A 15,987-nucleotide genomic window follows, 5' to 3' on the forward strand; every position below is an offset into this window, starting at 1 on the left:
TCTACAAGCCTATTCGTGTCTGCAAAGCTACTGCAAACCACATTCATTTGAATCTATTGAGCCTTCGTCTTCCTCCAAAAATTTTACCCCCAAATTTCCGTCCATTGCCAATTTGGCGATACTTTGAAGTCTTAAGATTTGTTCTGCTGATTGATCCATTATTTTAGACCAGTTATGTAAAATATTTCTTATCTCTTCATTTAGATTCAGTACCTCCTTTTCAGTTGTTCGATGTAGCAGGCATTCTTCTGTAGCCTTACATCTTCAAAGGCTGCTCTTCTTCTCTTGTCTGGATTGCTTATCGTCCATTTATACTTCCGTACAACGTTACACTCCAGACCCATTCCTTATTGAGTGTTAACAAATTACTACTTTTCAGAAACATTTTTTTGCAGTTCTTACTTTCCATGGTATACAACAACTACAGTATGACCGAGAACTCTCCGTAACTCTGGGTGAAAAAAGTGTACTGTACGTTGGAGTTCTTACATGTAAAAATTATACACCGAGGTGACAAAAGTCAAGACATATGGCTGCAATATCGCGTACAGGAAGTATAAAAGAGCAGTGTATTGGCGGAGCTGTCATTTGTACTCAAGTGATTGATGTGAAAAGGTTATGGCCGCACGGCGGTAATTAACACACTCTGAACGCGGAATAGTAGTTGGAGCCAGACGCACAGAACATCCCATTTCGGAGATCGTCAGGGAGTTCAACACTCCGATATCCACAGTGTCAAGAAAGTGCCGAGATCAGCAAATTGCAGGCATTATCTCTCGCCATGGGCATGGCAGTAGTCGACGGCCTTCGCTAAACGATTGAGAGTAGCGGCATTTGCTTAGAGTTGTTACTGCTAAAAGACAACCCGCAGTGTTTGTAATAACCGCAAAAAAGGGGGATTACGACGAACGTATCCGTTACGACACTGTGGCGTTGTTAATGGACTATGGCAGCAGGCGATCGACACGAATGCCTTTGCTAACAGTACGACATCTCATGGGCGCGTGACCATGTCGGTTGGACAATAGACGACTGGAAAGCCATGGCCTGGTGAGATGAGTCCCGATTTCAATTGGTAAGAACTGACGGTGCAGACCCCACGAAATCATGGACCCAGGTTGTCAACAAGGCACTGTCAAAGATGTAGGTGGCTCCATAATGGTGTCGGCTGTGTTTATACCAAATGTGCTGAGTCCTCTGGTCCAACTGAACCAGTCATTGACTACAAGTTGTCATGTTCGTCTACTAGGAGATCATTTGCAGCAAACAACATTGGAATTTTTGTGGATGACAATGCATCATGTCAACGGACCGCGATGGTTGTCGATTGGTTTGAAGAATATTGTTGACAATTCGAGTGAATGGTTTGGTCACCTATATCGCCAGACTTGAACCCCGTAGAATATTTATGGGACATAATCGAGAGGTCCATTTCGTGCATAAAATCCTGTACCGATAATACTTCAGCAATTATGGACGGCTACAGAGGCAGCATGACTGAGTATTTCTGCGGGGGACTTCCAACGACTTGTTGAGGCCATGACATGTCGAGCTGCTGCACCACCCCGGGAGAAAGGATGTCTGAGCAGGCATACCGTGGCTTTAGTCACCTCAGTGTGTATACAGTGAATCTGTACGTGAGTAGTCGTGCTTTACAGAAAGATGTAAATGTCTCTATGTGCTCCTTTACGTCTTGTCTAACATCTCAGGAGTTATATTTCGAAAGGCTTCCTCAGCATTCTCGCGCTATTCATTAGAGTTGTATCAGTGTTAAGACTTACTTATTCCCAGAATGAGTTGTCTCTCGTAGTAAGTCCTGAGTTTCGTGGTGGCCATATTAATGGGACTGGCGATGTTGCTGGACGCAAATCCGAAAAACGGTGGTTCAGACCTCCGACTGCACAGATTTGAGTTTTTTTGTGGCTCGATCCAGGCGAATATTGAATTGTTTTCTTTTAGAAGCACGTGACCGATGTCCTCATCCATCCTTCAGTGCACGGAGCTTGTGGCCTATGACTCCATCGTCGGTGGTACTTTAAACCCTGATTTTTCTTCCTTTAGAGTTCTTGCCAAGCACGTCTGATTGTAAAGGAGAAAGGAACTAGTTGACGCTGGGGTCATGGCAGGTGGGTACAGTTCTTAGTAATGTGTGCCAGAGATCAGAGGTGTTCAAGCAGGTTAGATATGAATCTATTCTCGCAAAATCTCATTCAGAATATTTAATGAACTAATATTTGAGAAAGGTTCTGTGACGTTTCTCACCTGGGGATCACGAGAATTAATTACGTCTGTTTAAGTCCTAAGGGGGTGGGGGTGGGGGGGGGGGGGAGGACAAGCAGGCGTTTATTACGCCTTAAATTTATCCACTTTATAACGAATAGTTTCGGGTTTGTGATTGTATTCGCTGCTTCAGTCAGTTTTTACTAACATTCACTGAGCACGACGGGTTTAGGCAGCATGCTGCAATGATCAGAAGCTTTACAATTACATATACACTAAATTACTCTGATTTGCTTATCGGGTGTGCCAATGAGGTCATTTACTGAAATATAATCCTGAACAGAAACACATATTTATTTTAGCGCATTAGGTGAGGTGCATGTGTAAATCATTTCATTAGTGTATTACTTACATTTTAACCGGGAATTTGTTCGTCTCGCGCAGAGCACAACAATAAGCACATCAGCATCACTTAACACTTTCACATTCAAATGTTAACATCATTCCATGGACTCTTTACTGTGAAGATAAACCTAATTCAGTTGCTAAGATATTATAAACAATGAAGATGCAGTATTTAATATACAGGATGTTTATAAATTAGTTATACAAAACTAACCTTTAATTGTGTAAAAGGTAAATAATGTCTGATACAGCACTGAATGCAGTTACATCTTCAAGTTTTATTTACAAATGGTCAGTGTGGCTACCTCTTATAACACGACAAGTGTTCCATCTGTAATCAGTTTCCTGCCAAACCCTATGAAGCAAGTCGTGATGTATGGTGGCAAATGCTTGCGTTGTGCGTTGTCGCAGCTTCGACGTTTCCCTGAAGCAGAGGAATAAACACTCTGTCTTCGACGTAACCGCATACACAGAAATCCATTGGGATTATCTGGATTCACGAAACCACAAACAACGTTCTGTACACTCTTCACCGTTATATGACCCCATGGTGACTGTTGGAATAATTCATTCGCTGATGCCCCCTAGCGGAATGATCGGGAAATAACAGCGGTTGGCGGGAATAGAACTTGAAGATGTATTGCATTCAGTGCTGCACCAAATGTTTCTTAACTTACTTACCGTTTTCATAATTAAAGGTTACTTTTGTACAACTGATTACTAAGTACCCTACACAAGCATATTTCTGTCACAGAACGTGTTAAATAGGTCGTTCGGCAGTCGAAAACATGTGGCCGGATCAGCAGAAAAATTTGGCCAAAGACTGGGAAGATGCCATAGCAAAGGGAAAGAGGGCGAAGCTGTATGGGCATACTTTCGCAAGAAGCTGCAAGTGGACTCTGCCAACGCATCAAGAATCGCTGCCACTGGCATCACAGAAGCACGGAAGCAGATTGAGCCGCGGAGACCTGAATATGAAAAAGCTCCATGCCTGGCGCGGGGCTACTTCTTTACTCTGTGTGTCGATGGCCGACGGACTGGTCGCCATAAATAATGCTTGCGTCTGCTATGGACCGCCTGAAGCGGTGTACGAGGTATTCCACGCCCGTCGTCGACCTGAAATGAGTCATCTGGCTGCTAATATTAGAAGCCGCCTTCTCTAGCTGCAGTGAGTGACTATGCCCGATGCTGTGTACGCCTAATGGTGGTAGCATGCTCCCTAAAAGTGTCGTGCAAATAAAATTAGTAAAAAGTGATTGAAGCAATAGAAATTACTTCATAGAAGTTGTTATTTCCTCTCCCCTATTCTGAATGGAAGAGGGCTGGAAGTAGCTAATCTGATAAAAAGTACCTCTCACCATGCACTTTCACTATATTCAGGTGATTCGATTTCCTTGTCGGTAAACATATCTAAAACAAAAGGATATGCTTCAACTCGTATTTTTCAGGGCCATTTAACTTACATATTTCTTTACGCCGTCAAATAGAGATAGTATTCTGGAAGCTATTGATTTATGTCACCATAATGGTAGATGAAATCCCCTAGTTGTATGATCACAATAAAGTGTATGTTTCTGCGACCTCTGGTTGAAATACCAGTTGTCGACCGCCTTTCTTTCTGATCAGATTTGTCAGTAAATGTTGCCTTAGTCCACTCATAATTCCTGCCATTTCAGTGAGAGAGATCCTCAAATATTATGTGTTAGGTATCTCGGCAATTAGATACAGACAATTGCAGGAAGAATTTATTTTCCAACCTTGCCGCACTTCTCTAACTGCAAGCCACAGTGTTAATATGTTGCGTCGCATTCTCTCATGTTGCAGCAGGAAGTAGTACCTCAGTATTTCAGTGTCCCACTTCCTTCCTCACTCATGCTTCGGTACGATTTTCTTAAACTTCAGTTTCCTCTTCGTAATTACTAAATTATAATCCGAGTCTATATCTGTTCCTGGACGAATTAGTCTAACACTTGATTTCGGGTCTGTGTCTGACTATGGTGTAATCCAGCTGGAACATTTCCGTGTCTCCCTGCCATTTCCAAGTAAATCTCCCCCTTAGTGATAAGTAAACAGTAAATTTATTGAATAACCGGGTTAGTTTTCCTCCCCTCTGATTTCTACAACCAAGTCCATATTCTCCCATAACTCTTTCCTCCTTTCTTTCCCGTGCTATCGTGTTCCAGTCCCCATGGTTTCTAGATTATCATCTTCTGTCACTTACTGATTTACCTGTTCAGTACCCTCATATACTTTCTGTACCTCTTTAGCCCGTCGGAGTGGCAGAGCAGTTCTAGGCGCTACAGTCTGGAACCACGCGACCGCTACGGTCGCAGGTTCGAATCCTGCCTCGGGCATGGATGTGTGTGATGTCCTTAGGTTAGTTAGGTTTTAGTAGTTCGAAGTTCTAGGGGACTGATGACCTCAGAAGTTAAGTCCCATAGTGCTCAGAGCCATTTTGAACCTCTTTATCATATGCTTATGTTGTCGGTACATATGTTTGAATTATTGTTTGGTTTGCTGTCGATTCTGATAAAATTAACCTTGTTCGTGAACCATTTACACTAACTCACTCTGCCCTACTTTCCTACTCATAACTAATTTTCCTCCCGTTGTACCATTCATTGCTGCTGTTGACATTATCCTATATTCATCGGATCAGAAATCATTATCTTCCTTCCACTCCACTTCAGTGACTCCAACTACATCCAGACAGAGCCTTTGAATTTCCCTTTCCAGATTTTCTGTCTTTCATATCACGTTCAGACTTCTCTCATCCAGTGCTCGGACTCGTAATATGATGCCCTTTCGTCGGTTATTCAGAGTTTCCCTCATGGTATCCGTCCCCTAGGCGGTCTTCTAACGGAACTTCGAATGGAGAACACATCCGTACTCTATGTCTGTCTTTAATGCAATGGTTTCCGTTGCCTTCTGCACCCTCATGCTACTCATCATTGCTGATTCATCCGGCTTTAAGGTGGAGTTTCCCATCCTCAGGGCAAGGAAGTATTCCGAATCTCTGTCCGCCCGTCTGTCCTCTTTGACGAGGCTCGTGGCAGAAACAGGGAGACTCCCTATACCGGGAGTCTTCCGCCACCATATCTGACGATTCTTATTCAAAATTTAAGCAGTGGCTGGGTTAAAAATCTGGATCCATCCCGTTAGTACCGTTGTTACACCCACAGGTGGGCACTTATTCACTAAATTTGTCACCCCATACATCCTAAAATCAACTACGAATATAATAATGCTTCGTTCCTAGAGTACCTTATATGAACAATAAGTAAAATTTCGTTATTTGGTGTCGATACGTACTGTGAACATTGTTGCTATAGCCCAAATTGGAATGACGAGTTTTGCGTTGAATGATTGCAGCTGGTTGCAGTTCCAACCAAGATGGATTCAGGGATATACACTCACACTTTAGCAGGCTCAGTAACGTCAAGCATTTGAGGGGGGTCGGTTGCTTTGGTGGAAGATACCTAACAGCGAGGTCATCGGTATCATCAGGTTAGGGAAGGTTGGGGACGAAGTCGGCCGTGTCCTTTCAAAGGAATCATCCCGGCATATGCCTGAAGCGATTTAGGGAAATCACGGAAAACCTAAATCAGGATGACCAGACGCGGGATTGAACTGTCGTCCTCCCGAATGCGAGTCCAGTGTGCTAACCACTGCGCCACCTCACTCGGTAAAGCTTTCGAGCTCAGAAGAGATACCTCTAATCCAATTCATGCACGATAACAATAGCGTGCACACATCGACAATGTGTATACAAATTACAGTAGTTATTGTACTGAGAAAACTGACCGGTTCACAAAGTATTTCCGCATTAAAACTCAATAGCAAGCTGCCTAAAATCAAAATCTCTTTCAGAGAAGTTATAAAGCTGATTTTGAATATTCTGCTGCGTTTTCCAAACGCAGTCGATACGGTTTTTACTCTTAAGTTCTTTTCCTTTCCATCCAATCTTCGTCTTCAGCTGCCCATCTCATCTGGTCCTATGAGCTACTTGTTAATCTGTACAATTCTCTTTTCGGTAAATTCATTCTACACTATTTTAGTTTTACTGTTATTTATTTTCAACTCCACTTTCAAACTTGCTGTATCGAATTTTTCCATTTGTCGTTATTGCCGACTGTAAGCGGACAATGCAGTGTCTTTACCACAGTGAAAGTTGTTCGGATATGTTAACTCGTTTACCTTCTGGTTTTTCGCAGTTAACAATTTTGAAAATTTACACAAAGACTGTTGTGAGTAGTTTCGGTGATATCACTTCCCTTGGCTGACTTCTCGTTCAGTTCTGAATCTTACACTATTCGGGTCAAGACTAATAGAAGCAATAACATTAAAGTGAACACTGTTGCAGCTTTTGTCTGCAGTCATAATACTGATTTAATGCAACTCTCCATGTTAATTTATTCAGCATAAACCTCTTTACTGCAATCTATATCCATTGGAACCTGCTTAATGTAGTGAAGATTTCTATAACCTTTTACCTCCCACATAGCCTTTCATTACCAAATGTCGATCCTTTGATGCCTCAGGTCGTACCCTATCAGTCTCTCTCTCCTTACAGCTAAGATGCGCCATACATTTCATTTCGCCCCATTTCAATTCAGTAGACCCTCATTAGTTATCTGATTTACGCGTCTAATCTCTAACGTTCCTCTGTAGCACCAATGTCTTCTTGCCTGAACTGTTTATCGTCCATGTTTCGCTTCCGTGCAAATGCCTTCAGAAATTACTTACCTACACTTAAATTTATATTCGATGCTAGCAAAACTCTCTTTTACAGATAAGCTTTTCTGAATTTGCACCCTCCATTCGTCGGCCACTGTCAAATTATTTTGCTATTCAAATAGCAGAAACTCATGTACTATCTTTAGTGTCTTACTTCGTAATCTAATTCCTTCAGCATCACCAGACTCGATTCCACTACACTGTCTTACAAAATCTTTCCAAGACACTATACATTCCATTTACTTGCTCTCACAAATCCTTCGCCTTCTTTGACAGAATTAGAGCAAACACCGATAATTTTTATTGGTTCTTCTTGAGCCGTAATGCTTTTTCAAAATTTCTCCTTTGTTTCCGTGGTTGCTCAATTTGGAGACTTTCAACCCTGTTTAACTGCCTTCTCAACTGCTGCTTCCCTTACATGCGCAAGCAAATTCCCTCTAGTATACTAATGTAGTTTGGGCCAATGCCTTGTTTCTCAAGCGTTGGTAGTACAGTTTTTGTTCTGAATCAGAATTCTCTCAAAATGTGTAAATTCCAGACACAGATAATTGGTAGTCCGACGGCTTGCCTACAGCCTGCAGTTCTGTATATACTTCTAAATACAGATTGTTCCTTTGCTCGATTGTAATACTGTCCTTGAGGTTATGAGACATGATTTTTTTTAGTGTACATTCTACATTTCGGACATCAGCTGATATATATGTGGTTACTATTTTCATTTTTTCCCCCTTGTAAAACAGAACAATTATAACATTATTTTAGTTCTGATGAATTATTTTGCCGACAATCTATAAAGTATAAATGATCATGCAAGCTCCACTGGCGTTCCCAGACGCCATTGGTCGAAACGTTTGTTAACTTAATCTGGCACTACTTTCGGAATGTTCTTGTCACTGTGAACTTATGAAATGCATGAAGAATAATTTTTATTTGAAGTAAAATGCATATATTCATTAAATCTGAACTGTAATTCATGTGAAAATTTGATTCATATATGCTAACTGCAGAAATGGACAGTTAACTGAGACTTGTCACTTGTCTGCGACGTGCAATGTAAGTGAAAGTAAAAACAATCCACACACGAAGAAAGATATTTTATTAATTCTCACGCGAACTGTGCAAAAATTGAAGTGAGTGTCTTCTTAACGAACTGAGGACAAAGCCATGTATCAGCACGGAGATTGTTGACGGTCACTTACAGCAAAGGGCAAAGGCAAAAGAATCCGGGAGGATATGGCTATTGAAGGCACAAACGCAAATAAACAAGAGAGATTACGTTTAATTAATAATGAAAGTAACGACTTTACAGTAGATGTGCTGTGTGATGTAGGTAAAGCCAATCGAGATATGATGAAAGGTGAACGAAAGGAAGATTAGAGTCTAGCGTTCCGTGGGCGAGAAGGTACGCTAGTTGGTGTAAATAAAGCCAGTTATACGAAGGAAAGAGAAAAAAAAGGAAGATGAGGGTTAAGACCTTGTGGACGATGACACCAGAGGTGGAGCAGAAGGTCGCTTTTGGGGTAAGATGGGAAAAAAACTCAGCTTTTCAGAGGAACCCTCCTAAAGCGATGTACAGAAACCATGCAAAACGTATAATTGGGTGGATGGTGTGCCACCGAACTCCGGTTCTTCCAAATGCTGACTCACTGTCTTTAACTTTTTTGCGATCTCGCTCAGTATGAAAGAAGGAATGGTGCCGAAGGATGATGTATTACAGTAAAAATGATTCAAGATGAAGGGATAATAACAGAAAACGAACTTAAAAATATTTCTGGGATTTTCACGAAGGACAGCAGCTCAGAAAAAAAAAATTGGATTTTAATCAGTCAAACGAACAAGCTCCGTTTATAAATTGATATAACAGAACAATTTTACCAACATTTGATTCACTTCATTATTATGTGACGTAAGTGCTTTGATTTGATATTGATGTAGTGATTCCTCGTTGAATAGCACTACATCTTTTCAGAGTGTAAAATGTTTTGTTGTTAATGGTGCGTTTCGAACAACGTTCGGCGTACTTAAAGCGAACTGCTGTCACACAGCTGCTAGCCTGTATTTCTGATGTGAAACGGTCAGTAACTGTTCTAAGTCGAACCGTGTTTTTTGTTGCCAGCCTGTCGACATCCTACCTGGTGTGCACGAGAGGCCCCATCGAGCCCTGTTCTCAGCTGGGGCAGGTTGGCGTCGTCCCAGAGAACCAGGCCATCTACTACATCTGCACTCAGAACGGAGACGAAATCTTTCCAGAAATGTACAGGTGTACTGGCAACGAGATCTTCGACGTTACCGTTGCTGCGTAAGTATCCACAGCAATTAACAATATGCAGTTTGGGGTTGAACAGTATTTTTTTTTACTGTCGCAGTACTTACAATCTGGTGTGTTATTATTTGAACAGTTACTGTATTTGCTACACTATGTGATCAAAAGTATCCGGACACCCCCAAAACACACTTTTTCATATTAAGTGCACTGTGCTATTACCTACTGCTAGGTACTCCATATCAGCGACCTCAGTAGTCATTAGACATCGTGAGAGAGCAGAATGGGGCGCTCTGTGGAACTCACGGACTTTGAACGTTGTAAGGTGATTGGGTGTCACTTGTATCATACATCTGTACGTGAGACTTCCACACTCCTAAACATCCCTAGGTCCACTGTTTCCGATGTTATAGCGTAGTGGAAACGTGAAGGGACACGTAAAGCAGAAAAACGTACAGGCTGACCTCGTCTGTTGACTGACAGACAGCCAGCAGTTGAAGAGGGTCGTAATGTGTAATAGGCAGACATCTATCCAGATCATCACACAGGAATTCCAAACTGCATCAGGATCCACTGCAAGTACTGTGACAATTAGGCGAGACGTGAGAAAACTTGTATTTCATGGTCGAGTGACTGCTCATAAGCCACACATCACGCCGGTAAATGCCAAACGACGCCTCTCTTGGTGTAAGGAGCCTAAACATTGGACGATTGAAGAAGGAAAAACGCCGTGTGGAGTGACGAATCGCGGTACACAATGTGGCGATCCGATGGCAGGTTGTGGGTATGGCGAATGCCTGGTGAACGTCATCTGCCAGCGTGCGTAGTCCCAACAGCAAAATTCGGAGGCGGTGGTGTTACTGTGCGATCGTGTTTTTCATGAATGGGGCTTGCACCCCTTTTTGTTTTGCGTGGAACTATCACAGCACAGGCCTACATTGATGTTTTAAGCACCTTCTTGCTTCCCACTGTTGAAGAGCAATTCGGGGATGGCGATTGCATCTTTCAACGTAATGGCCGGCCAGGGTGGCCGAGCGGTTCTAGGCGCTAAAGTCTGGAACCGCGTGACCGCTACGGTCGCAGGCTCGAATCCTGCCTCGGGCATGGATGTGTGTGATGTCCTTAGGTTAGTTAGGTTTAAGTAGTTCTAAATTCTAGGGGACTGATGACCTCCGCAGTTAAGTGCCATAGTGATCAGAGCCATTTGATTTGTTCATAATGCACGGCCTGTGGTGGAGTGGTTACACGACAATAACATCCCTGTAACGGACTGGCCTGCACAGAGTCCTGACCTGAATCCAATGTTTTTGGGATGTTTTGTAACGCCGACTTCGTGCCAAACCTCACCGACTTGATATCGATACCTCTACTCAGTGCACCACTCTATGAAGAATGGGCCGACATTTCCCGAGAAACCTTCTAGCACCTGATTGAACGTATGCCTGCGAGAGTAGAAGCTGTCATCAAGGCTAAGGGTGGGCCAACACCATATTGCATTCCATTATTATCGATGGAGGGCGCCACGAACTTGTAAGTCATTTTCATCCAGGTGTCCGGATACTTTTGATCACAAAGTGTGTGTCACTGTTAAAATGGCTCTCTTTTTCACCTGCCAATAAGAATGTTTTTAGAGGAGGACATTAGCCCCCTGGAATATAACCATTTACTGAGCAAATATCTCAGAATAATTTAGGAAAACCATGCGTGTGTTACGTAAGGAAATAAAATCTTCCTTAAACTTTACTTTTTAATAATGGCTGTGTGTTTGATGGTCTATATACTTCGCCAGTAGCGCGCATTCGCACTTTATTATACGTCCACCAATGATATTAACTTGTACTACCAGTTATTCTCTCGCTCCCTCCCTCTCCCTCTCCCTCCCTCTCTCTCTCTCTCTCTCGTATGTATCCGTTTATCGTTCATCATTAATTCTCTTGCTCTCTCTCCTCTCCTCCCTTGATTGTGTGTGTTCGTTTCTTGTTCAGCATTATTTATGTTTTGTATGCTTCCTATTTCAAACGCTTCTGTTGTCAAAATCTGTTGAGGAGGTACTTTAGGAGGTGGTGAAATGCAGCACTATACGAGGGACGTACAATAAGTAATGAAACACATATTTTTCTTAATGCAGGTTGGTTTTATTCAGGATTCCAACACACCACACTATTTCCCATTCTCCTGCCTACAAAATTCTATTTTTCGGCATAATCTCCGTTCAGTGCGATAGCCTTACGCCACCTTATTGGGAGGACCTGTATGCCCACATGCTACCACTCTGCTGGTCGAAGTCGGAGCCAACGTCTTGCAGTGTCACTAACTTCCCCATTATCCACTTACTGCCTGCTGCTGAGTGCATCCTCCATTAGGCCACACAGATATAAGTCGGAAGGTGTTGTAGGTTGGATGAGGAAGAACAGTCCAACGAAGATTTGTGAGCTCCTCTCTGGTGCGCAAATTTCTGTGAGGCCTTGCATTGTCATGGTGAAACAGAAGTTCGTTTGCATTTTTGTGGCTAAGAAAACCCTTTAGTCGTTTCTTCAGTTTCCTGATGGTAGCACAACACACTTAAGAGTTGACCCTTGCACCATGAGGAAGGATAGGAAACAGAACGACAACTTAAGAGTCACAGAAGATCGTCGCCATGACTTTAGCGGACGAGGGAACGGCTCTGAGCTTTTCTTCCGGAGGAGAGGCAGTGTGGCGCCATTCCACGTATTGCCGTTTTGTTTCCGGTTCGAAGTGATGAACCCGTGTTTCAACACCTGTGATGATGATCGACAGAACTGTCATCATCAGCCTCATAACGCGCATGCAGTTCCTCACAGATGGTCCTCCGTTGCTCTGTACAGTCTTCTGTTAGGCGGCGAGGAATCCAGCGACCATGCACCTTTGAGTAACTCAACTGGTTGACAAGCGTGTCAGCTCCACCGACAGAGACGTTCAGTTGAGTAGCGAGGTGTTTGATTGTGATCCCTCGATCACCTCGAGTGAGAGTGTCCACACGTTCCGACATTGCCAGAGTCACAGTTGTGCGCGACCGGTCGGCACATGGGAGATCTGACAGGTTTGCGCGACCTTGCTGCGATGATGACAGGCGCCTCGCTCAAGCACTTACCGCGCTTTTGTTCACTGCCAGGTCTCCATGGGCATTCTGCAACAACCTATAATTATCTGCGATGCTCTGGTTTTTCGCGAAAAGGAACTTAATGACAGCTGTCTGCTCTGGTTCAAAATGGCTCTGAGCACTATGGGACTTAACATCTATGGTCATCAGTCCCCTAGAACTTAGAACTACTTAAACCTAACTAAGCTAAGGACATCACACACATCCATGCCCGAGGCAGGATTCGAACCTGCGACCGTAGCAGTCGCGCGGCTCCGGACTGTGCGCCTAGAACCGCTAGACCACCGCGGCCGGCTGTCTGCTCTGGAACGCATCTCCGCTACAGACGCCATTTTGAAGGCCAAGTATAACGCCGCCAACTGTCGGAACTTCATTAAACTATCTATGAGCAATCCGCTGAAATGCAGACCTATATCACTAACGTCGATTGAGTTAGGAATCTGGTACATATGTTCGAATATTATGAATTACCTCGGAAAAAAAAGGTTTACTGACAAATAATCAGCGTGGATTCTGAAAATACCGTTCTTGTTAAATACAACCGGCACTTTATTCTCACGAACTAATGAGTGCTATTGACATGGGATGTCAAAGTCATTCCATGTTTTTAGATATCCGGAAGGCTTCTGACACCGTTCGTCACAAGTGACTTCTAAACAGATTGCGGTCCTGTGGATTATTGCCTCAGTTGTGCGACTGGATTCGAGTTCCTGTCGGAAGTGTCACAGTTGGCAGTAACTGACCAAAAGTCAACGAGTACAACAGACTTAATAACTATCGTTCCTCGAGTAAGTTTTATAGATCGACTGCTGATACTGATCTACGTAAACGACATAGGAGGCAATCTGAGCGGCCCTGTTTGCAGGTGCTGCCGTCATTTTCCTACTTGTAAAATCGTCAGATGATCAAAAACAATTACAAAAGATTTAAAGAAGATATCCGTATGATGCGAAAAGTGGCAGTAGACTGTAAATAATGAAAAATAAGAAGTCATCCACATGAGTACTAAAACTAATTCGCTAAATTTCTGTCACATAATAAATCACAAAATCTAAAGACTGTAAAACCATCTAAATACTCAGGGATTACAATTACGAATAACTTCGATTGTGACGATCACATAGGTAATGATGTGGGGGAAACCAATCAAAGACTGCTATTTATTCACAGAACAATTAGAAAATGCAACAGGTCTACTAAAGAGACGGCTTACATAACACTCGTACATCCTCTTCTAGAGTACTGCAGTGTGCTGAGGGACCTGCATCAGATGGAACTGACGGAGAACATCGAAAAAGTTCAAAGAAGGGCAACTCGATTCCTATTATCGTGAAAAAGGAGAGAGAGCTACGGACATGATACCTGCATTGGGATGGCTATTATTAAAACAAATACTTTTTCGTTGCACTAGGACCTTCTCATAAAATTTCAGTCACCAAATTTCTCCACCGATTACGGAAATGTTCTGTTGCCGCCAGCCTACATGGGGAGAAATGACCATCATGATGAAATAACAGAGATCAGAGCTCGCACAGAAACACTGAAGTGCTCGTTTTTCCTGCTGGCTTTTGGAGACTGGAACGGTAGAGAAGTAGCTTGAAGGTGGTGCGATAAAACCTGTGCCAGGCACTTAATTGTGGCTTGATGTATAATCATGCAGATGTAGACCCAACCATCATCGGTCAAGGTGACGCTCAACAGTTTTTGGAACTGCCGTTATGTGGCTCTGGGAGATAATGGTGGTAGGGAGCTAACCACCACGGGAGGATACAACCTAAATTTCCTGATGAGATTACGGGATGATATCAAGATGAAGCGTCCACTGGGTGTTTTTACTCCACGACTACGTCCAAACTCCTGTACAGAACGCAACCATACTCGTTTGGCCTGACTCTAACTACACGTTGCAGAAATGCAATTTCAAATATCTGCTGAAACACCATAAAAAATGTGCTGACGACTCTTCGGAACAATCGTTGTACGTGAACACAAATTTTAGAGTTATTTAGGGGTATGGCACACACTAAATACAGTTTAACATCGGCGATTTCCTAAGAGCGTCGACCGAAGATTACGCCCATCTCAGTTTAAAACTTGGAAATCATAGATACCTCAACACTACAGGTTAATGATCAAGTTAGGATTCAAACTGTAACTGGCTCGTTAAAGTAGTACCAGGTAATCACCATTCACAGTTTAAAAAAGCTTTAAACCGATAAAACGAAAGTAATGGCGTTCTTGGGAATAGATCACATAATCAAAGGTCGTTATCGATGGGATAATACTGCCATAAATATTATATATATAGTGCCTTTGGTGTGAATTAATTAAGAACCCTGACGACCATCGAATGTTCCGTGGAGCATCTGCAAGACCTGTCAAACGGAAAAAGTGTCAGTAGAGTAGATGAAACGAAAAATAAATGCGCGTAGAGGGAGCCTGATGTGTTCTCAATAATGAAAAATCAAGAAAAGAAATAAAATTTAATGGAATGGATGTGTTCCGCGAATACGGGAGAGCAAGACTGCATAGAAAATCCTGCATTATAACCTATCAGAAAGCAGATTTGTTGGAAGACTGAAGAAATGGTAGTACGCTGAGAAGTCAGATGAAGAATGAAAAGAACAGTTTCAGTCTTTTATACATTTTAACTACAGCAGCTCTCGAGCAATCCAAAAGTAAAACTATGCCAAAGAAAGGGGTGGTTAGAAACTAACTAATTCTCTGTTAAATGCTTAGTTTCCAACAAGAGAAAATTAAATACAACTATACAATCGATTTTTAGTTGCTGCGCGGCTGCATGTTGTTTAATTGTATGAAACGTCCCCTTAGAAAAATTAATGAATTACTGTGCTGATAAACCTCTTACGTTATTTAATTTTCAAACAGCTGATCAGAACTGAACGTACTCAGACATTTCTGTCTTTACTTATTCTGATCAACACTAAACTGACACACAATATTTTTAGCGCAACGCAGTCTGACCTTCAACAATCCCTACAAAAGAATGGCCCTGACTGACAATAACCTACACCTTTCATGAATCACTTACCTCACAAAAATCTTCGTTACTCGAGCTACTGCAATACAGTGAGCGCCAACACTGCCAGCTAAATAAAAGATTTTAACTACTGAAGGCACACTTAGCAAATGAAAGATTTTGATAGAGAACAAACAATGTATTTACCTTAATAGTGTTCAAAAGTCATTATATATATATATATACGAGGGGCGTTCAGAA

General features: G+C 42.4%; 1 protein-coding gene across 1 annotated transcript in view; it reads left to right on the forward strand.

Moving 5' to 3' along the window:
- Positions 1 to 15,987, forward strand: part of LOC124795991 — a 38,582-nt gene that overhangs the window by 11,661 nt on the left and 10,934 nt on the right. Inside the window, exon 4 of the mRNA XM_047260072.1 lies at positions 9,479 to 9,661. Within this exon, the coding sequence (XP_047116028.1) occupies positions 9,479 to 9,661 (183 nt within the window). The remainder of the gene's footprint in view (positions 1 to 9,478; positions 9,662 to 15,987) is intronic.

This window comes from Schistocerca piceifrons, chromosome 4 (assembly GCF_021461385.2).
Source record: "Schistocerca piceifrons isolate TAMUIC-IGC-003096 chromosome 4, iqSchPice1.1, whole genome shotgun sequence".
Lineage (NCBI taxonomy): Eukaryota > Metazoa > Arthropoda > Insecta > Orthoptera > Acrididae > Schistocerca > Schistocerca piceifrons.